Source organism: Acanthaster planci, linkage group LG12 (genome assembly GCF_054643075.1).
Source record: "Acanthaster planci isolate LZ-2023a linkage group LG12, COTS_SCS, whole genome shotgun sequence".
Lineage (NCBI taxonomy): Eukaryota > Metazoa > Echinodermata > Asteroidea > Valvatida > Acanthasteridae > Acanthaster > Acanthaster planci.
Window position 1 is genome coordinate 15592706 of NC_141788.1, and position 23043 is coordinate 15615748.

The 23043-nt window shown below is 43.1% G+C and overlaps 1 protein-coding gene and 1 pseudogene across 7 annotated transcripts in view; one reads left to right on the forward strand and one right to left on the reverse strand.

Annotated features, from left to right (window-relative positions):
- Positions 1-20552, reverse strand: part of LOC147797190 (uncharacterized) — a 78217-nt gene extending 57665 nt beyond the window's left edge. For 4 of the 6 annotated variants that reach the window (XM_087143892.1, XM_087143894.1, XM_087143898.1 and 1 more), the window contains exons 1-3: positions 3783-4289; positions 2409-2564; positions 839-977 (exon numbers count right to left, since the gene is read on the reverse strand). In XM_087143892.1, coding sequence (XP_087000018.1) covers positions 839-977; positions 2409-2564; positions 3783-3789 — 302 coding nt within the window. In that variant the 5' untranslated portion in view covers positions 3790-4289. Of the gene's footprint in view, positions 1-838; positions 978-2408; positions 2565-3782; positions 4296-20146; positions 20224-20418 lie in introns of those variants that run through there. The other 2 variants (XM_087143897.1, XM_087143896.1) reach the window with 2 other exon arrangements.
- Positions 16481-20978, forward strand: LOC147797194 (extracellular tyrosine-protein kinase PKDCC-like; annotated as a pseudogene). The gene is made up of 5 exons (XR_015427324.1): positions 16481-16948; positions 17577-18124; positions 18426-18555; positions 19192-19405; positions 20441-20978. The product of XR_015427324.1 is annotated as an extracellular tyrosine-protein kinase PKDCC-like (transcript).
- The last annotated feature ends 2065 nt before the right edge of the window (positions 20979-23043 follow it).

Consider the following 23043-nt stretch of genomic DNA (forward strand, 5'->3'; position numbering starts at 1 on the left):
CGGAAAGAAGATGTCCCACTCTGTCCAAGTGTCAAAGCCTCTACCCTGGCCTGCCCTTAAATCCTGTGTTGAATAGTTATCCTTATTCATTTTCTGTACCGGTACTTTAACATATTTAATAACACTGAGGCACACTGTGCTAGGAAGTTATTTGAGCCATCAAAACTATCCAAAATTAAAAGGATACTTGTAAGGTACTCGTACACGCAATGCCGTTACCGGTATTTTTAAATACATGTACATGTACATGTGCAAGCCTTGAAACACACATGTGAGTCCCAATACAACTCATTTTCACATGTGTTGCTATTTTAAAGGGCTACTCTGATGGCTTGTTGGTTTTCATGCGAATCCGATTTTTAACACACGTAAGCAAAACTGTGGTGTCATTTTAGGCAGCACATCTCATTGTTACCGGGTACATGTACACTGATCTTGAAATCACAATATACTCAGGTCTGTGCTTACATGTATGTGACTCACTTTAATGCTGAAACTTCTGTTTCACATACATGTACCACGGAGCTATTAGCTCTGGACATATAATAACAAACTCAATGAAAATCTCCATGCGCATCTTTGAGTCTACTTAGCTCGAGTACAGGTACATGCAAATGTATGTGGGAAATATACAGCAAGGACATTTTTCAATTCAGCTGTGTTGGTTTTCATTTTGTTAATGTTGCATGTCACATTTTGCGTATCGCAATATGTATTGTGTCACAACCCATATATCGTGATACATATATGTACATGTACATGTATCGTGTTGTAAACAAGTTTTTTGTATTTAGATGAACCCTTCTGCTTCAACAGGTAAAAAAATTTGCAAAGTTACCTATTTGTTTCTCTGTACATGAGGATGTCGGTGGAAGTCACGCTGTCATTCTGGCCTCCTCTCGTCCACGTACACGTAACCCGACTGAAATCGTAGCTGAAGCAGTGCAAACCTGATGCGGGGTCCGGTGGAATTGGATCTACAAGACACAAGTTGTACATTGTACAATTCCAGTGACAGCACTGAAGAAATGTGGTAGCCTGGGCACAGGAATGACCAGTCTTCTGTTCATGTGTTGCAATTCTTTATAAATCCAAGGTGTCATATGCCTGTGCAGTGAATTGGTTTTGACTGGGTTTGGCATGAAGTCACTGTTATTCAAAGTTCTCGCACGGGACAAACGCAACGAGGAAAAAACAAAGTACATATACGTGTACTATTCCTGAGCTTCCTGTTTCCTGACCTACCCTACTTTGACAGTGCAAAGTTAAAAGTTGTTTGGGGGGAAAAATTGGGGGGGAAGATGTGAACTGGAAACGAAGGGAGAAAAAAACACAAATGCATGTCCATTGCACACAAAGTATGAAGTGGTACAAAAAAATTCAATGGGCACATTCTGCACACAAAGTGCATGAGGTGCCATTTACTATTGTAAAGAGTGCCACCTGACCTCTCTTGCTACCGTTTTCAACCTGTGAACAATAATATGTACATGTACATGTCGAGCTGCAAATTGAATCAGTATTTCCAAAAAGGAAAAAACCAAAATTAATTTCTTCCTACATGTACATGTACAATGTAATTGATATCCACATGTACATGTACGGTACGTGTGCCCTGTTCTCAGATGTCATTACCAGTAAGCAGAATGACATAAACAAATGCAAAGGTGAGTCAACCACAGAGACCCGGTACCGTATTTCTTTTTCCCTGAATTCTCTCTATGTAACACCAGATTTGTCATATCACTTTCAGATAAAGTTAAAAGATAAAGCCATATTAATTAAAGTTTCAAATGAAGAGTCTGAACATACTCTTAGCAGCAAAGGTTGGGGATAAAAAATCTGAACAAGCCAAACCATGCAGAACAAAACTACATGTACATCAACAAAAGCTGCTTCAAATTTTCGACAGAGGTCTTAAATTTTAGCAGGCCTACTACTCAGGACCTCATTTTAGATTCACAGATCCTTTTGGCAAACTTGCTCTACTGAAGGGGGCTGGGGAATGAATTAGTCAAGTCAGAGTGATTTTTGTTTTGCATACACTGTATAGTATTTGTCTGAATTCGGGTCTCAATCCATGGATTTGGAAGAAAATACAAAACACAGCATCAATGATTTCTTTGCTTGGAATGAGAATTTCCTTTTCTGATAGTCGTGAAGTCTGTCTCAACTACTGCAACAAAACTGCATGCCGTAAAGGATTACATGCATAGTCTAGATTTTGACTGAAGAGCCTTTAGCAGAAAAAAGAAAGAAACAGCTTCATTTCAATTTTGTTGTGTCACATTGCATTCAGAAGGATCAGATTTCCATTAAAAAATCACTGGCTAAAAATTATATACATCATATACCGGTATTTGGTAGTTACATGTATGTCAGATCACTTGCGTCTTTCCTGTACTCACCAACTCTGCTGGTGGTGTTCTCAGACCATCCTTCAACAACCAGCATACCGGTACCAGCAGCTGAATGCGGCCGGGGCATCAGTGGAACAGTCAGGCAGCACCAAATGAGCAACAGAGTTCTCCTCCACTGGGAAGTCTTGTATGCCACCATGTTGACTGAACACATCATGACAATGAGGAATGGAAACAAGACTGAAATTCACAATGTGTTACAAGGAACTTACCTCTAAAAATTACAAAGCGAAAGGACTGCTAGACATTACTCCCATCCCCGCAAAGAAAATTGTACAAGTACCGGTACATACATGTACATGTACATGTAAGTGGACTACATAGAAAATGTACAGTGAAACAAATTAACAGGGAGCTGATATGAGGAGCTGGTGAAAATACATGTACATGTATATATGTGGAATATAAACAGCTTTTTGGGTAATCCTACACAATATTTCTCATGTGATATGGCCTGAAAAGTTTAGATAACTTCCCCCTTAATTTCTCACATTTCCCCCAACATGTACGTGTACATGGAGGCCCCTTTCATTTTTACACTTAATTTACACGTATTTCAGACGCTCTGTTTATTTTGGACAAGAAACGTAGTACATGTACATGTCTTCTCTGGAAGTGGAGAGGAAGAAATCCTTGAAAAATCTGAGGGAAGCATTTCTCTTTGAACAGAACAACACAAACAGATTCTAGCCCACAAATTTGCATAAAAATGTGTGGAGAAACTGGCTTAGGGATGAACGCATCACGTACACTGCAACAGGACAAAAGGCATCCACAGGTACATGTACCGGTATAAATGTATCTACAAATACATGTAGCACATACATGTACGCAGAACCACCTGGATGTACTTATACATGTGTACAAACACATGTAGTTTTGAAAATGGGTTCTGCCATGCGTATGTATCCATAGATCTAAACATGGCTTAGTTACAAGTATTTTCTCCTTTTTTCTGTTCCTGATATTTCATGGACATATAAAAAGACTGGAAATTGATGACAATTTTTTCAATCTGATACCGTACGTGAAAAGCAAAGACAGAAGTCTTTTCCTTTCTCCCCAATTCTTTCAAACAGCAAACAGAAATTTTATTTCAACCCTGAGCTGAGGTCCAACGAAGATGCTATTCTTTATCACGCACCACACTGCAGACATTGCCAATGTCATTGGGCATCTTGTGGGCGAAGTGGTAAATGGGCGAAGGGACTATATCTGACTATGTACCACCCAATGAAATAATTAATGTCTGTTGATAATAATGATCTCCGACACACATTTTCTCAGTCATAGGAGCCAAGTTGGCTCGGGACCGAGTTGGGTACGGACCGAGTTGACCGGTACCCAACAACACACACCCACCTGACATGCCTGAGGATGAGTCGACTTGTTTTGCGGCCTATGACGGACGATTTGTCTCTTCATATGATGCAAAGACGGTTAAGTTGTCTCATCAGTTGAGTTGTCCCAAGTCGAGTCGGCAATCACACTTCAGTGATTAAAAGCAATGCCACAGAAGGCAGTGGCTATAGCACAGGCCTACATGATATAGGCTGGCCTAACGGCCAGACGTTAGGCTAAAAATTTGCCACTAAACTTAAAAAATAAACAAAAGCGTGGCTTTTTACTACACGCCCTTTACGCTCGGTTTTATCATGAATGGTTTACACAAACAATACCATGAAACATGGAGGGAAAAGTGTGAAATTTCTTACTCTAGGAACTGGCCTTTATCCTACGTGTGATACTAACGCTTTCTCGCAATCTTTCCGCTGTAAATACATATGTACATTGTACATGCATGTCATATAATGTGCTGTGCAGATTGTGACACAAACACGCTGGCCTACTGTACTTGCGTGTGCGTCACGCTTTCCAGGAACCTGATCATCCAACATGCGTCTACACACTACGGTGTACTATCAAGGCCACGTTACGCAGCGCGGTGGATAGCCTGAGAGTTGACTTCTGATAGCGCGCTTCGGAACTCTTGGATAGGAACGTGCACAAATTTTAGAAATGTGCAATTTGTTTTCATGAGTTATTAACACATCAAATTAACTGAAAATTATCTGACCCAAAAGAGAAATATCCTGCCAAACATTTACCCATTAGTCACTTCCGAAAACCTAAAATACACGAAGAACTGCGTGCAGCATACCTGCAGAGCGGCACCCAACCAAAAGCGAATTAAAAGAATTTGAAAAGTGTGCGTGGTATGCCTGCAGGTGGAGCTCAGGTATTAACTGTTACAGTGTGCACCCTGGCTGATGAGGCCGGCGCCAGGCGGTTGGTGGCGAGGACTTCCTAGGATTCAACGCTGATGTTAAACGTACGTCTTTGATGGCGACTTTCGGACTGTCCTTGAAACTTCTGCCCTCCAGCTGAGCGGTTTCCTTTTCACAGCTTCCCGTAGACGAGCTGTTTCGGGATGCTGGTATCAGGCGCATGCGTGGCCAGCCCAGCAGATCTGTGCCGTGCAGATTATACCAGGGATTCCAGCCTGTTTTAAGACCTCCGTGTCGGGAATCTTGTCCTGCCAGCGGTGGAGGAGGTTGCGGAGGCAGCGAAGATGGAACAACTTCAACTGTCGTTCATGCCGTCGGTAGAGGGTACGGTTTCGCAGCCGGACAGGAGAGTGGTGAGCACAACTGTATGGTAGACTTTAATCTTCGTGGAAAGTGTGATTCCTCTCCTCTCCCGGAGTTTCTGAGTCTCCCAAAGGCGCTGCTTGCTTTGGGAGATGCGATTATACTGACCTCGGCATCGACGCTGGTGGAGCAAAAAAAGAATACTGCCCAGGTTGAAGAAGTTGTCAGCGGCCTGGAGTTTCCGTCCCTTCACTGTGATGTACAGTTCGTGTTGCTGGTTGCCAGGGGCAGGCTAAAACATCACTTCAGTCTTCTTTGTACTGATTGTAGGACCAAAACTGTCGCAGAAAGATCTTAGAAGCTGTCCATCTCCAATTGCAACTCGTGCGCACTCGAAGCGTTAAGGGTGCAGTCGTCGGCGAATACAAGCTTCTCTGATCACAGTCTCCTTTACCCTCGTGACGGCCTGCAGGCTCTTGAGGTTGAACAGCTTGTCATCGAACATGTACTTGATGTGGACGCTAGAGTTGCTGTCCCTGAAGGCGTCAGTCAGCATTGCCGAGCACATCATGCTGAACAGTGTAGGCCTAGGGGTACGAACACAGCCCTGCTTGACTCCGTTTGTCACAGGCAAAGCGTTAGTTGCCTCACCGTTGTCCAGCACACAGGCCATCATGCCGTCGTGAAATTGGCGGACAATTGTGAGGGCATCCGAACTTCCCCATGATTTCCAGAGCCCCTCTCTACTGACCCTGTCAAAGGCTTTGGTCAGGTCAACAAAGGTGATGTACAGGTCTTGTTGCTTCTCCATGCTCTCTCCTGGAGTTGGCGGGCGGCGAACACCTTGTCCGTGGTCCTACGGCCTAAGCGGAAGTCACACTGGCTCTCGGGGATAATTGCTCCAGGTGCTCCAGGAGACTGTTTGAGCAGTACGCGGGCAAGGATCTGGCCGGCGATAGACAGGAGAGAGATCCCGTGGTAGTTGTCATAGAATTGGCGATTCCATTTACGCTTGTCTATGTAAACAATGGAAGCATCTCTGAAATCCTAGGGAAGTTGTTCCTGTTGCAACATCGACTGGCAGAGGTCACTGTGGTGGCGAGGAGAGCTAGGCCACCTGAGTTGAATACTTCGGTGGGGATGGCGTCAGGGTTGGGGCGCTTTCCCGGAAGACATTATGCTTGAAGGCTTTACTCTTCCACTAAGGGGGGGGGATGTCATGGTCTGGGCTAACTGGCACCTGGGGGAGGCGTGCGATGGCTTTGTCGTTTATGGACGCCGGCCGATTCAGCACGTTGTCGAAATGTTCTCCCCACCTCTCGATGATCTGGTTTTTGTCAGTAAGCAGAGTTTTCTCATCTGCACTAAGCAGGGGGTAATAAGCCGAATGACGGTAGTCCATATTGACTTCAGGGCATCGTGAACCTCTTGGTGTTGAGTGCGTCAGGAAAGCCTTGGATCTCATCGGTCTTGCTACTGAGCCGACATTCCGCATTGATGGAAGATCGGTTGGGACCCGTTTTGTGCCTGCTGCAGGCAGACTACGTTTGCTGTTCAAGCAGGGTCACTCTAGTGGGCAGGGACTGACATTTTTCTTCCACCAGCGTCTGGGCTTGGACATCATTTTCGCAGAACCAGTCCTGGTAGTTCTGGTTGCTAGGCCAAGGACCTGGAGGGCGGCTGAGTGGACTGTAGTTTCGAAGGATTCCCACTCTTTTTCGATGTCAGAACTGGGCTGGGAGTCAGAGCTAGTGTAATGTCAAGAAGTGCCGCGAGCTCTTCTGCATTTCAGTTTTGGGAAGTCAAATTTCTTGGCAACTCTCTGCCCCTATGGCCTTTTCTTGGGCTGTATGTGGAGGTTCATTTTAGAAAGATGATGGGATGATAACCCGTCCAACAGTCTAAACGACACACCGCCTTGGTAACCCGCACGTCTGGCCTGTCCTTTGCCCTAGCGATGATGTAGTCAATGAGATGCCAATGCCTAGAACGGGTGCATCTATGACCTCTTGTTGAGGCATAAGGCGGAACATAGTGTTGGTGGCAGATTGTGATTGTGTTGTGTTTGGCACAGATCCTAAGCAGGAGGAAGCCGTTTGCTGTTGCATTTCCCTCCGTTTTTACGATGACTCTGTCCCAGGACTGGTGGTCTGTACCAATACGGGCATCGAGGTCACCAAGGACGATGAGCTAGTCTGACTGTGGTACAGTAGAAGTAAGAGTCTCTAGTCCTGCGTAGAACTTGTCCTTGGTTTCTTCGGGATTAGTCAGCGCGGAGTAGGAGGCGTATGGGCACTGATAAATGTGGCGCTACTCCCCTGCCCAGGGGAGTTGCATTTTATTGAGGGGGTCACTGAGACCTTCTGGAATGCTGGCTAGTTTCTTCAGATGTTGGGTTTTGATGGCAAAGCCACGCGGGGCCTCACGTACGTCGCTCTTCACAACCTCATTCAGTCCAGTTAAAAAAGGGTATAGTCGTCAATCTCTGTCAGCTGGCCTTTGTCTGGAAAGCAGGGTTTACTTAGACATGCGATGTCGACTTTGTAAAGGGCTAGTCTCTGGCCACAAGAGAAGGCTTTTCTCTTGTCTTCTCTGCCTTGGTTTAGATATTCCAAGATGCTAGAAGGAGTACCAACAATTTCTTTCCTTTCTGATTTCGACCACATGAAAGGGATCCCGCCAGACGCGGTATGCTGGCCAGGTTGTAGTGAGGCAGGCTATTTTAGAGCACCTTTACCAGCCCCGTCCTCAAGCTGGAAGGCAAGCAGAGTGATCCTAAATAGGGCTTCCTGGTCACTCAGGGGGGCTGCCGAACTCCACTTCTGCTTCGGGGTCCAGTAGAGAGCGACCTGATATCCTGAGCCGCCGTGTGCAGGTTTGCGACTACAGCTCCCAGTGTGTATCCGCACCTACTGCTTCGCCGCTCGCCCATCGCCATAGGGCGTGGAAGGGGTGGGTGGGTTGATGTCGTGACTTGCGCGTGAGTTGGATTTACGCAAAGTCGGTCTCACTCTCTCGTCCTGTCGCGTCCGGGTTCAGTGGCAAGGCAGGGTCAAGACAAGCTGGGACCGTGCACGGCAGGATGCCGGGGCTGCCGGAAAGTGACAAGTATGCCAGCAAACCGCCTCAGGGGCTCACTCCGGATTATCTGTAGAGGTTAACTCCTTTAGCCTTTGATTCTCCCGACCCATCCACAAGGCAGTGGAACTATTCGCCTAGCTGGAGATCTGATTCGTGGACACCAGGCGCGTGTCTCGCACGCCGGTGTGCCTGAATGCTGCACGTTAATAAAATTCCGTTTTACCCATCTTCAGGTGACTTTTCCTAAATATAACTGGAGGAAGACAGAGGTGAAATTTCAATATTCAAAAAATTATCGTACGCGATAGGACGAACAACGTAAAATTCCCACAGGCCGACCGCGGAAAGGTTCCGGGAAACTCGCTGCTTGACCTTTTACTTTCAGGCTCTACCCGCTTCGTAAGTGACTTCGTCACAAAGGTGGGCGCGCCCACGATTTGCAGGCTCCTGTTGGGCGATCGCTGAAGTTGCGTGCTAACTTTCCGGTTCCATGGTTCCACGTATAAACGGCAGTCAGCGTACAGTACTATCATTGTATTTAACTCTATATGTGCGGTGCATATGCAGTGGGCGTCGTTTTAACTGAAGTGACGAAACACTTTCGAACTGGACAGTGCTTAATAGCGAGAGTCAGCTTCTGTAAGCTCAACACCATGGGCTGCTTGCACGTTCCTTCACTAGCCCCTGGTCGTATAGAACACAAAAATAACGCTGACTGGCTATTTAGGATGAATATACATAACGTAAAGTGAATCGCATACACGTATTTCTCTTTTAAGCTACACTCTCGTGCCCTCCTACCCTCGTGCATGCCACACATACATAAATCTGCCATTACGCGCAAACAAATTTTATCACAGTTCTAATTTAAATCTCCCAAATATGGGATATTTAAATTTTACAACACCAGGGGTTAGATCGCGCAAGGCATGGTGGGAACCAACATGGCGCGGCAAGATTGTACCCATGGGAACGAGGTTCATTGTTGTTTAGCAGCGGAAAATCTGTAAGCAAATGCCCATGCAGTACATTTTCAATGGGTCGCCCCCGCGCTTTTTGCCCCATAAACAATATGACCATTTATTTGCATGCACGCATAATTATAATTGAAGTTAAAATCTCATCCAACTAATACGCAGTGCCCTCGTTATAAAAGACCAGAATTTTATTCCTTAGTCGTCGAGCATTTTATCAGAAACGCTTGAAGAGGAAGGCAAAAACTAGTTTTTGGTCCTCAAAATATTGGAAACCAAGCTGGAAATGATATATATTACTGCGGGAACGACACTTTACAAGTCTGCTAACTATATATCACCGCGCTGCTCAACAACGCTCACCGCACTGCGTAATATGGGCCTTAATAGTACACCATATCCGCTTTCACGTTCTCAAAAATTGTTATATAGTACCAAGACTTCAAGTGTGGCATTTGGCGTATGGTATTACTGGTACCAACCTCAGATAAAATCTGAACCCGTGTTCAAAGCTGATTTGGGCAGTTTTCCAATACTCAACTTCAGCTCCGTCTCAGGCTTCAACTTTTTTTGTACTACCTGACTTTGAAGCTGTACGCGCACTAATTAGTCTAATAGTGCCATAAAACATCATATAAGAAGCAAGAGAGCAAAAAACTAACGTAATCCATTTTGATTTAAAACACTTCAGGCCCACAATCGGGGATTGGTTTCGGGGACGAAGCCTGAGACGGAGACAAAGTTGAGTATTGGAAAAAGGCCTTGGCTACGTCACGTCTATTGTCAGCAAAGGTTTCATACATCGGAGAAGAGGACACCGAAAGTTGCTGAAAAAAAACATGTCTCAGAAAAAAATCATTTCAGCATTGCAAGATGTCTCAGAAAAAAATCATTGCAGCATTGGCAACATGTAAAGTGTTGCTGCAATAATTTTTGAGCTTTTTCGCTTTTTTGTTACAAGGAAGACAATTCTTACATTTCTTTCTATGAGAGGAAAGGGAAAAGTTAAGCTTTTTCAAGGACACACCGCTTGAAATGCACAAACGGGTTAAAAACTTTTTTTGCGGACATGAATCGACTCTATTTAATCAGCTTCTATTTTGTCGACATATCAAGGAATCGAAATGACCCTACTGTATAATATTGGGGCAGTTGTGAACAGAATTGAACAGTGTGTAGAATCGAATCAAAGTAGGTATTCATCCGTGAATGTCGTGTACCCAGTGTACATGTACATACATGTACAGTACGAGTATTACGAAGAGCACAGTCGACTATCTACGTAGTACGTGTACCTTCTGCTTGCAGATATTATTCATGCAGCTGGTATGGTATGGTACTTCACGGTAATAATGATGTCATAGTACGTGGACTGGACCGTGAGGCGGACCGTGATCGTGCCAGCACTCAGCAGCTATTTGATGAATATGAATGATTACATGTAGCCTACATGTACATGCCATAGTACCGTATTTGTATGTACTCAGTCGATGTGGGGAAAGATTCCGGCAAAACATGAACAAATTGAGCAGGTGAGATTAGGCCTAGCAGTACTAGTACTTTTAGTAGTACTGACATAACTGAGTGGGGCCTGGCGTACGTCTCCAACTCCAAGTTCAACTGACGAAAGTACGAGCGTAGGCCTGTTACGCCCCAACTATAGCATAAGTCCCAACTATAGTTGGGACAGTCCCAAATGTAGTGCTGCAGTTGGGCTGGCCCAACTATTGTTGACCAATGTCTGGGGAAATGTCTCAACATTATCTAAGTCAATGTGTCTCACACTTGACACAATTCATCAAAAATGTGGCACTTAGCCCTATGGACCAATGACATGACATTTCATGTCATTTGTAAACAATATGAGTTTGGCATATGCTGGGCACATCATGCACACAGGACCTCTCTGCTGTAGTTGGGCCGGCGCAACTGTAGCACTCTAGTTGGGACGGGCCCAACTATAGTTGGGGACTGATGCAATAGTTGGGGCGTAACAGGCCTACACTTGACTGGAAATGACTAGATACTAACCCGTGAAACCTGGTCTTGCTATTTTTCTCAAGACTCTTAGAGGGTTCATGCTTGGACTCTGTTTCTGCATCAATTGAAAAAGGAAATCCCAAACACAATGATAAAATTAGAAAATGAATAGCATAAATGGGTCGGAGTCGAACCAGGGTCTATAGATCTGTAGTTCAAAATCACTACCAACTAAGCTATCGAAGCGACGTAATGAATTCGCGTTTTTGAAATGTCTTAAATGGTGTATTGCATTGTCCCCTCTTTCATGAATCATTTGTCACCCCAGCTACTGAAAAAAAGTAGCGCAACCAGGTTTCACGAGCTAGTATTAAGTCGCTTCCCACTTTGACTTGAGTTGAGCCTAGCGCTAGGCCAATGTACTACTATAGTATTAGGCCTACTAGCTATAACGCTAGGCCTATGTCATGGGATCAGGTGAACTTGGGTCCGAGTTGACTGGAAACCGATGTCGTAATCCTACCTACCGTGCCTACCCTACATGCCTACTACCCTAACTAAGGCTGCTGAAAGTTGATTTCATGGTTCTCGTCACTGCCCGAATGGAATTTTCAGCCTGCATCAAAAAGTTCATCTTTTTCCTGATGTGCCTAAAGCCACATCTGATTTTCACAGTTCTCCTCACGTCAGCACCCACGTGCAAATTTGGCCCACATCAAAAAAGTTCACCCTTCATTTTTTTAAAAAACAGCGTCAAGATCATGAAGATCGTCAGTCTAAAAAACTGAACACTAGCAACTATTGTATTGAATTGACATCTTTGCCAATACGTCAAATGCACTTGTTTTGGAAATGCATTTATTTGTACAAATTGGTCACAGTTGTGTGTCCTTTGTACGTATAGAATTCAATGATAAATTGAGGGAGTAGAGGCATTTTTTTGAAAAAACACATGTACGTGTGGTACGCTAGTCCGCGTACATTTGAGTCACCAACAGAAAAAAAGGGAGAGTCAATTTTGATAGACAATCAGCGCGCTGTTGCCGGAATGGGCTAAAACAGATTTTGCATATGATGGCGCTTGGTGCGTGGCAGGAAACTGGCACATTGCATGCGCCCGAGGTGATATGCATCAGTTGGCAGCAGTTGAAATCCACACTGTTCAAATACCACATCCGGATTTGCTTTGGATCATCCAATGAAGTGGTACCGCGAGTTTTCCAAAGCCACAGTGATTCTTGCCGTCGACTCATGCATTAAAAAGGAATGTATGTCTTTTTTTGTCAATAAATTACAGTTGTTTGTCCTGTTGACTTTTAAAAATTCTATTCTCTATGCAATTCAAATCCTTTTTCACAGTCAAGACAAGAGCCTTTGAAATGAGTTCAACCTTTATGCACACTGTGAGTGTGATGAACTTTAAGGAAAATTCCTTGTCAAATTTCTGGAGAAATTTGCTGATGAAAGATGATGAAAAAACCCTCATCACTTTTCCAGGAGTGGCTGACGAGCACCTTGAGATCAACTTTCATTGGCCTAACGTGGCACGGTTCCAAACGTCGTGGCATACTCCCAGAACTGGGAGGTACACTCTACACGGGACAGTGGGGGGGGGGGGGGGGCTTGATGTTTTCATACCAGCAGAATCCCTGTCAAAGGTTAGAAAAATTGGCAAAGATCAAAGTGTCTGGGGAGAAAAATGTTCTCTTGTCGTGCCTGTTAGGGTATTGCATACAACTTAATACTGTATGTTCGAAGGGCAGGATATACATGTAATAGGAACCAGTCTTCTGTTCAATTCGGACATGATTGTTTTGATAAAGAAAGGCAAGAACGTAAGTAAAAGGTCTGAATTTTGCCCAAAATAGCGCATAGACAATCAAACCATCGCGGCCATAGGTTAATGAGTTATTTTTTAGTCATGTTAGTGTGGATGGCTTTTGGGGGAAAGATTTGATTGAAAATGCAGCTTAAGACAGAGTAAACGGGCACATTCAGAATCCCATAGTGTTACAAAGCAATGTAAAGTTGCATCTGTGAGGCACACAGTGAGTGCCTCACAATTCTGAAATTACATGTATGTTGATACTAGGCCCTCTCAAGTTTCCTTTGAGATTACTTTTATCAACCTTGGTGTCAACCTGCTTGCAGCAGTGCTTGCTTGTCATTTCCGATATCGGAAAGATTGCGAGAAGAAAACGTTAGTATCACACGTAGGATGTGGGCCAATTCCTAGAATGAGAAATTTCACACTTTTCCTTCCATGTTTCATGGTATTGTTTGTGTAAAACCATTCTTGATAAACCGAGCATAAAGGGTGTGTAGTAAAAAGCCATGCTTTTGTTAATTTTTTTAGTTTAGTGGCAAATTTTTAGCCTAATGTCTGACCGTTAGGCCAGCCTATATCATGTAGGCCTATGCTATACCCACTGCCTTCTGTGGCATCGCTTTTGATCACTGAAGTGTGCCGACTCGACTCAACTCAACTGATTAGACAACTTAACCATCTCTGCATCATATGAAAAAGACAAATTGTCCGTCATTGTCCGTTAAACAAGTCGACTCATCCTCAGGCATGTCAGGTGTGTGTGTGGTGTTGGGTACCGGTCAACTCGGTCCCGAGCCAACTTGGTTCCTTATGACTATGAGAAAAATGTATGTCGGAGATCATTATTATCAACAGACATTAATTATTTCATTGGGTGGTATATGGTCAGATATAGTCCTTCGCCCATTTACCACTTCGCTCACAAGATGCCCAGTGACATTGGCAATGTCTGCAGTGCGGTGCGTGATAAAGAATAGCATCTTCGTTGGACTTCAGCTCAGGGTGAAAATAAAATTTCTGTTTGCAGTTGGAAGAATCGGGAGAAAGGAAAAGATTTCTGTCTCTGCTTTTCACGTACGGTATCAGATTGAAAAAACTGTTATCGATTTCCAGTCTTTTTATATGTCCATTGATAATTGGATTTGTATCAGTTCTTGTAAAATGAAACAATTCGATGCTAAATGTAGTTTGTAATTTTGAATGATTTTAAACACGTACATGTATTTTCTACTGTGTGTTATTTCCTGTTTGTTATATGCATTATGTGTAACTAATGTAATTCATGAACATGTATGTAATTCGGATTTGCGCTGCGAGTCATGATAATTTGATGTATTAAACCATGAAAGGCTTCCCTTTCAAACGATGTTGCGTCTCTTTCATCCTCGGTTTCTTTATTACTGAACGTAATAAAAGTGAAGACCAAAAATTATATATAATGAAGCCTGAAAGAATCTAGTCTATCAACGCCTTGCTTGAAAAGTAGCCTTCCCAGTTGCAACCCCTAAATGGGACCGAGTTGATTTTGGACGGAGTCGAATTGGGACCGAGTTGATTTGGGACCGAGATAACTTGGGACTGAGTTGACTTGGGACCAAGTTGACTTGTTGCATATTGAATATTGTCATCATCTCTTTGAGTGGCATCCTCTAATTTGTATTGTTGTTTTCTCCCCCTATATCGATAGTTTAGCCTGAAATGTTTTATTTTTGTACAAGGAAATTTGTAGTAAAATAACATGATTGTGACCCAGTAGAACTTTTCACCGCAAGATAGCAAGATAGAGAGGAGCATTTGCCCTTTTTTTTAATGTAAAAAGCTGTACTGGTACATCAAGATTTTAAAAACTAAAAGTGACCTACATCTGACTTTGGAAATTTTATCAAGCGATACATCTTTTCCCTAAAAAGTACATTATTGCATACAATCTATGTGCCTTTTGCCCGTTCTTTGTACAGTGGGATTTCATTTTGGTTTCCCAGTGTAATTGAGTTTTTTGAAGGAGATTTGATTTTTCAACTGTCATTGTGCTTGGTTTTTTTGGCATCGACTTCTTGTGTTGAAAACAAAATTATTAAAATGTAAGACAGATAATATAACTGGTTATAAATACAAGTAAACTACCGTACTGTAGATAGGTTTGCGGTAGCACCATGGATATATATCGCTTTTTACCATATGGGGTTCTGAAAAGAACCGGTGGTACTCAACGTTTCGGACAGTACATGTATGCTCTGTCCATCATCATTATAGCAAAATTTTCCAAATATTATCGTGATTTTAATATCACACCCCCCACCCATGAAATATCAGGAACAGAAAAAAGGAGAAAATACTTGTAACTAAGCCATATTTAGATCTATGGATACATACGCATGGCAGAACCCATTTTCAAAACTACATGTGTTTGTACACATGTACATCCAGGTGGTTCTGTGTACATGTATATGTATGTGAGCATGTACATGTATTTGTAGATATACCGGTACATGTGCATGTAGCGGCAGATGCCTTTTGTCCTGTTGCAGCGTACGTGATGCGTTCATCCCTAAGCCAGTTTCTCCACACATTTTTATGCAAATTTGTGGGCTAGAATCTGTTTGTGTTGTTCTTTTCAAAGAGAAATGCTTCCCTCAGATTTTTCAAGGAATTTCTTCCTCACCACTTCCAGAGAAGACATGTACATGTACTAAGTTTCTTGTCCAAAATAAACAGAGCGTCTGAAATACGTGTAAATTAAGAGTAAAAATGAAAGGGGGCCTCCATGTACGCGTACATGTTGGGAGAAGTGTGAGAAATTAAGGGGAAAATTGTCTAAACTGTTCAGGCCATGTCACGTGAGAAATATTGTGTAGGATTATATATCACTATGAATTTGAACACCGTGAATTCGTTGTGAATTCGCAGTTTCACCAAGAAAATTTTTTTCACGGCGATTTCACGGTCGTTTACCATGTGAAAATGCTCCTGGTCGTGACCTCCTGAGGACACCTTGAGGTGAGACAAAAAGCCGTGCAAATGCCGTGAGCCCTCTGAAGGAGTCCTCCCCTGCGGTTTGGTTAATCTAATAAACACTTTACGACCAATTAGCTTATGCCATTAACCAGGCCTCATAATAGGGCCAGTGAAACCACAAACCGCCCACTGTTTATAAAGTTACCAGGCACTTAACTGTGTGCTGCCCATGCCCACCACCCATCCTTGCTCAAGGCCACGATCAAATAGGTTGGTGTACAGTAAATGTGCTGGTGCAATGTACATGTACTGTACATACAACTTGTGGCCGGAAAATGGTCACAGTGCAGATACAGTAGATTACTGTTCCAGCGCTCCCTGATACAACGCTCTATACTATACTTACTATACCGATCTAACGCTCTATTTTCATTTCCCCCAACTGCACGCCCATTCACTGTGTATTTTTTATGTGGTTGCTTGTAGTGCTCCCGTTTACAAAGCTTTTTGGGATATAACGCTCAGACTTTTCGGTTACAGCGCTCTTTACCTTGGAAAATCGGATTCTTTGAAAATCAATTCCATCTTCACAAGGCCGCCACGATTGGCTGGCCAGGCCTAGACAAGTTTCTTATATACCAGAAAGAAAGACAGGAAAAGGGACAGTCGAGTATTCATTCCAGAACGATGGTAAAACCTGCCCATGGAGGATTAAAGTCCTCCTTCCTAAATGCCCACGCATCGCGCCTAGCGATTGCAACGGCGGAAGGAGGCTTGATGCTTACCCCGTTGCGCGAGGTTGCAACCCGTAGAATCACCTGTACACGAAAAGTCATTGCCTGCTATGATTATAAATGTTACTCGATAAACATGTAGACATGTCTGTATTCTAATATTCAGTCGGACAGTTTGTGTCATTGATCATGGGCAGGTTAGGTCGGCATGTGTGTGCTTAGAGCTTGCACGGCACGACCTTCGTACTACAAACAAACCGTGCATTATTACGACCTCACTCTTCCTGAAGAACACAACGACCTATCCTGTTTGCGGCATATTGAGGGTAAAATGGCCATGGAGTGCACGTCCGTTTTCAGTTCTTTGAAATGACAAAGGAATGTGGTGAGTGCATATTTGTTTTTTACGTGTATGTTTTTTTTAGTATCCTGCCTCTCCACTGTAGAATAGGCCTGGTGTGCGTGACTCTTTGGAACATATGTTGACCATCCTCGAAATTCCCTCATCTTGCCACAGCTTTGTACATTTCGGTTATCCTATGCTTCCTGAACTCAATCAGAAAGGTACCCGTTTCGGAATAAAAATGTTGGTCGTTGATTTTTGGTGATGCAGCGCTCAGATTGACCTGCATAATGGTGACATTGGAGCAAGGATGACCCAAACTCTTTACACGTTGGCTACTGTAAAATTCCCCAAAAGGGTGGTTCGCCTTTGCAAGTTTCCTTTATCTGGAAACAAGCCAGTGATGTGCCCAATGGGCCGTATTTAAATTCCACCTGGTGATGACGACAAATGGTGGCAGAACCACCTACATGTATTGGTAAAATAAAGTTGCAGTTAAAAGATGAACTTAAGAGGGCTTATTCTTCAGAGGAAAGTCGGAACCGAGGGATCGAAGCGTTTGGTCGGTGAAATTATTCTTTAAAACTGCGAATTGTAATACAAATACAGTGTTTAGTTAATGTGGCACGGGTCTTTTTTCCCAGTCTGATATAAATTTCTTTCTTCCCAGATCTGATATCAGTATAATATGAAGTTTCCTGGTAGACAGTGTGGTCAAATAGTACTAACAGGAAGTGCAATTGGACTAACACTACTACCCTTAGTATTCATTGTGCACGAACTGACCGTCTCTGTCTACCAGACAAAGACCCGCCACAAAGAGCCTCGCGGGGGGGAGAGCCCCGTCATACTGCGGGCCGGACCGCCGCGCGTTGGATTGGCGAGAGGAGCTGCTGCGACAACTCAAGTCTGATCTTCTTGACGAGATCAACGGCATCCGCAGCGGGTCCTCTCCCCGAGCTTCTCGCGTGTCACAACATCGACACGATCGACAAGAAGGAGCACCTGGGTAGGGGCGTGACCAAGGAAGTCTATCGCGGGGTGTACCGGGGTCGATCCGTCGCCCTGAAGATGGTCACCGACAAAGTGGAGGACATCAAGGCCTGCCGCCGCCGAAACAAGTACAAAAGGAAGTCCGACTGCTACGTCTACGCCAATTACAAACTGGTGAAGGAGATGGCACTGACAATGCAAGTAAATCATCCAAACATAGTGAAGGTACACGTATGCAGATTAGATCCGTCACTGACGATGACAGCACAGCGACAACATTGGACAACGGCAGTTGTCATTGACGTGCACTATACTTAAAAAAAGCCTCTGACTGAAGCAAAAATTAACTTTAAAAATATTTCTATAAGTAGGAAAAGAGCAGGTATATTTTAAGAAGTAAGCTTTTTGGAGAAATGTTATGAAGAAAATTATCTGAGAAGCTAGGCCTATCACCATATTGATATTTAGACTCTTAGTCCAGTCTTTATGTTTTCCCGACACTCCCAAGGTTTAATTGTGTTCCTAGGGCCTGGGTATATGTATCCGGAGTAACGACACAGCAATGGGAAGTCGTGGAGTGATATCGGTGTATGAGATTGGGGGAAAGGACAGCTGGAAGCATCTTGAGGCTGTTACCATGGGATAAACGTCTAGATGTAAGTTGCCTCGCAGGTTGGTGTTTGTTACTTTGTAACAAGTAAACTGTTGGCTAAGCAGTAATTAGATTCCTTCAGCTTGTAAGCAAATTTCTGCATTGCAGCATGCAGCTCACTGTGGTCCTTGGGTATACAAATCAAGATGTGAGCAATCAATATTTTGGTCTGAGCTTGAGGCAAGGAGGATCTTCGCTCAAGGGTAATTAATCCCTTCCCACGTTTTTCCTGAATCACATTGCAAGCAATTAGCGAATTTCAAGAAATGAAAGTCTGGATGTGAGCGTTCATTACTAATTCTTGATTCAAAGTGGACTGAGTGACTTAAACACGAATATACCGAGCGCAATTAACTTACTGGATAACACTACCAAACTTTTGAAAACAGCTGCGAGTCCAAAATCTTGCTACTGATAGTGTCGTCACTGATAAAGTGCATGCGCATTCAAAGTTGGATTCGATGTCTAGGCCAGTGTATTTCTTCTGAAATTTGTGAGCTCAGGCATTTTAATGGCCTTGAACGAACTGTTTGTTTCCATCCTAAAATATATATATATGTATGTCAGAAATTCCTCCTGCACTTTACGATAGGATATTGAGTAACAAGTATTAAATATTTTTTTATTTTCATTCTCACAGATGAGCATCGAGGTGGCCGATCTTCTTCATTACCTGGAGCATTCGCCTTTGGGCTCCCTGGCCGTGTGGGATTTTAAGACCCGCCAGTTTACGCTTGTGCATGGCAGACTCAAGCTTATCGATCTGGATGACGTGTCGGCCCAAGAACTATCATGCCAGAGGCATGCTGATTGCAACGTAAGGGTCGACACCCAATCGGGAAGAAGTAACATAGGTGAGTTGTGGAGCACCGCTCAAAGAACTTAAGGGGCTGAGTGGAATATTTTGACCCGACATTCCTCATTGAAGTTGACAGCCGTCGAGCTTTACATATATGATTCCTTAACTAGCCCTAACCCCGTTAAATTCATGTTTCAACCTACCTCTAAGTGCACCCACTTTTCGATTCTTATACCTTTAATCCGAGTAACCACATCCGTTAAATTCTCACTTATCCAACCTAATTCTTTACCTAACCTTACCCTACAACTCTCGATTTCTTTACCCGACTTCAACCATACCAAATTCTCTATAGCCCCAACACCATCTACTAACCGAATCTACTCGTTACTCAGTTAGATGCTAGAAAACTACAGATACGTTTGTCAGGACACAAATGCACTGTATCGGCTTTCAGATAAACAGACTTTGCTCATGTTAGAGATGAGTATTATATAAACATTTCATCAAAGTAACAAGCTGAATTCAACATTCGAACAAATTATGTACAAAATCAACGGCTGCTAGCCGAAACAGCCAATAATCCTCACACTAACTCTGTGCATTAACTCTCCCTTTCTCTGAAACCCGTACAAAATCCTGATCTCTGAAAATTTCGATTCAATTTGCTCTCTCTAAAACTACCACAAAAATTGAATGCTTGTTTCTTACCCTAACCCAGATCATTTCCATTAATTCAAAGGTTAAGCATAACCCAAACCCCACCCCACAGGCGGCACACAGTCTTTCGCCTTACCTTGCTCAAGGCTCCATTTTAAACATTGCACTGTGATAACATCGGAGAAAATGTCGTTGGGGTGGATCCGCGAGGCTCTTTTAGAGAAAACGTTAACATTTTACGTTTGAATAGTGCGTGATCAAAGAAAATTCATATTAATTAACTCTTTAAAAATTAGAGTCACGATGTCTGTCAGGGTGGATCATTCTGATAAGTTTGGTTACACAAACGTACATTTAAAAATCTCAAACGTAATTTGATCTTTAAAAGATACCGATAGAGTTACCTACTATGTGAATGTCTTCTCCACAGTTGACAGCGACACCGGTCTGGTGCCGTGCGTCAACTCCACGTGTTACGGACTAAACGCCAAGTTCAACGTAATCAGCGCTGCCAGAGGCCTGTTGGAATCCCTGTTGGACAACGCACCGCCTTTTGTCCAGCACGAGGTTGAAGACATCGTAGGTTTATCCAGCCAGGGAAAGATCCAGGCGAACGAGCTCAGGGAACGCCTGCAGCAGTTGATGTTTTTCACATTCAAACACAATTAGGAGAAACACGAAGAGGATTCAGTTGAAGACGGACACGAGAGCGGCGATTAGGCAGTTAAGAATTCGTGCGTGCCGCGGCCAGGGTCGATCAAACCACGATTGACAAGAAAGACTACATGACCTTCTGGCCGGTGCACATACTTCATGAGAATATATTGTGTATCAGTTTAAGCATGGTGCCATAAAAAGTGGTTTAAGTTATGCCAGCACTGAAATGTAGTTTGTATTCGATCACAGAACTAAGAAGATTCGACTGAAATTAAATTTGGCATTCTGTCAGAAAGTCGATTATGAACTCACGTGTGACTCAAAAGAAACGCATTTATTATGCATGCTAGTAATAAGAAACCTCCAAAAGCGGCCTACTTGTGCTCAAGTTCAGTCTTTTTAATCAACCTTCAGTGCCAACGTAGACCTTAACGGTGGGTCCATCTGTAAGCAAGTTTGTAGTGTGCAACAGCTCACCAGGCCTACGTCCACATGGCCCACATTGGCCACAATGTCCGCAAACGTTTGTGACCCAGCATGTCCGGCCTGAGTTTATATATATCCGAGGCCTCACATTCGCCGGCCCGTTTACGTTCACGGGCCATCATGCCTTGCCACTGAGTAGGACCAAAGTATCCGGCCAATTTGTCTGTAAGTTCATTATGCCTGGTCCATTTCGTCATTTGGCCCAATGGATATTTCAGTTTCCTCCGATCTCACCCTTAGCCCTTCGAGAGAATGGGCTCAAAAGGCTATGTCCGAGGGCCCACTGGGTTAATCCCATACGTCCAAGGGCCATTGTGTTTGTCCACAATATCCAACGGCTCACTGTGTTCAGTTCATTTCGTTATGACCAAAGGCCCTTAGTTAAATTAGCACGCCTATTTTGTCGGCAAGGTGCAGGCTCATGATTCTGCCAGTTTTGGACAAGCTGTGTGTGTCCTATACACGTACATCTTCAGCAAAAGTTGTGGATTAGGCAATATCCTTATTATTACTATTACTATTAATTAGTTTTATTTCAACAGGGTAGCCTTCTCAGTTTAACACTGCTATTCTTAAGGGCCCTGATTACAAATACAATTAAATTAAAGTAAAAACACATACAGTACACTAAAGATTAAAAATATACAGACAACTTAAATAAAAATATAGAAACCATCAATGTAGCCTTAAAACAAACCAACAAAAAAGACTCAAAAAAACCTAAATGTGTATATAAAAGCAAATTAGATCATAAAATGGAATCGATGTGATAAAAATCCATAGTTCTAGCAACACAAACGGTATGAGTATTATCCCAAACACCACTGAACATAGCACACAGAAAATATAATACATTACAAAAAAATGTTGTAAAAGAAATGCATTATATGAAGTGAAAAGAAAATGTAAAAATGAGTACAAGATGACTAAAACACAAACACAAGGTATGATTAAACACTAAAATGGTGAATATGGGAATGCTTTTTATTACAAAGGAGATTTAAGTTCAGACAGAGATTTGGCATTTCTTTGTGAATTAGCCAAATTGTTCCAACCTACTCTCCCCAAGTGAAGGAAAGTTCGTTTGCCGGCATTAGTCTTGGGCTGGAAGGACAAAGATAATGAACCATTGGAGATCGCACGAGTACCAAATGAATGAGTTGTGGGCGTGAAACGAGAGCTAAGGTAATGTGCAGTTAGTTAAGACATTTATAAACCTCACACATTCTAGTATTTTGCCAGCGTTGGTAAATCGGAATCCATGAGAGCGCCTCGTGTAAATCAGCAATATGTGTTCTTAGATGGGCATTTAGAATCAACCTGGCAAGTCTATTGTGAAGTTTGACAAGTCTCTCACAATTGCAAGAACAACTAGACCACACAACGCTGCAGTAATCAAACAATGGCAAGATCATGGTGGAACTGAGCATTTTAAATGTCGGAGTAGGGAGGTAAGGTTTAGCAGAGCGTCTAAGAAGTCCAATGTTTTTAGAGATTTTCTTAGCAATAAAATCAACATGACTAAGAATTGGTAGGAACAGGAATTGAGAATAGCCTGAAATTGGTAAGGTCCAGGCTCAAGTTGCATAAGTTAGTGTTCCTGCTTAAGATAAATGCTCCAAGCTGCATTTGTTTTCAAGACAACCTATTACGACAACGCGAACATTTCGGCATTATTTGTCTGTGTAACATCCAGGGTAACGCGGCCTATCAAAATTAAGTTAAGGCATGAATTACAGTTCCGAGTCTATTCTCTGACTTAACCTATTTCCCATTGTTATACGAACGTGGAGTCTCGAGTCTATGACACTCTTGCTGTTACGCCTGAGTGCATACCTTAGCTCCATTCATTAACGTGCACGGGTTTGGGCCGAGTCAAATATCGAGAGT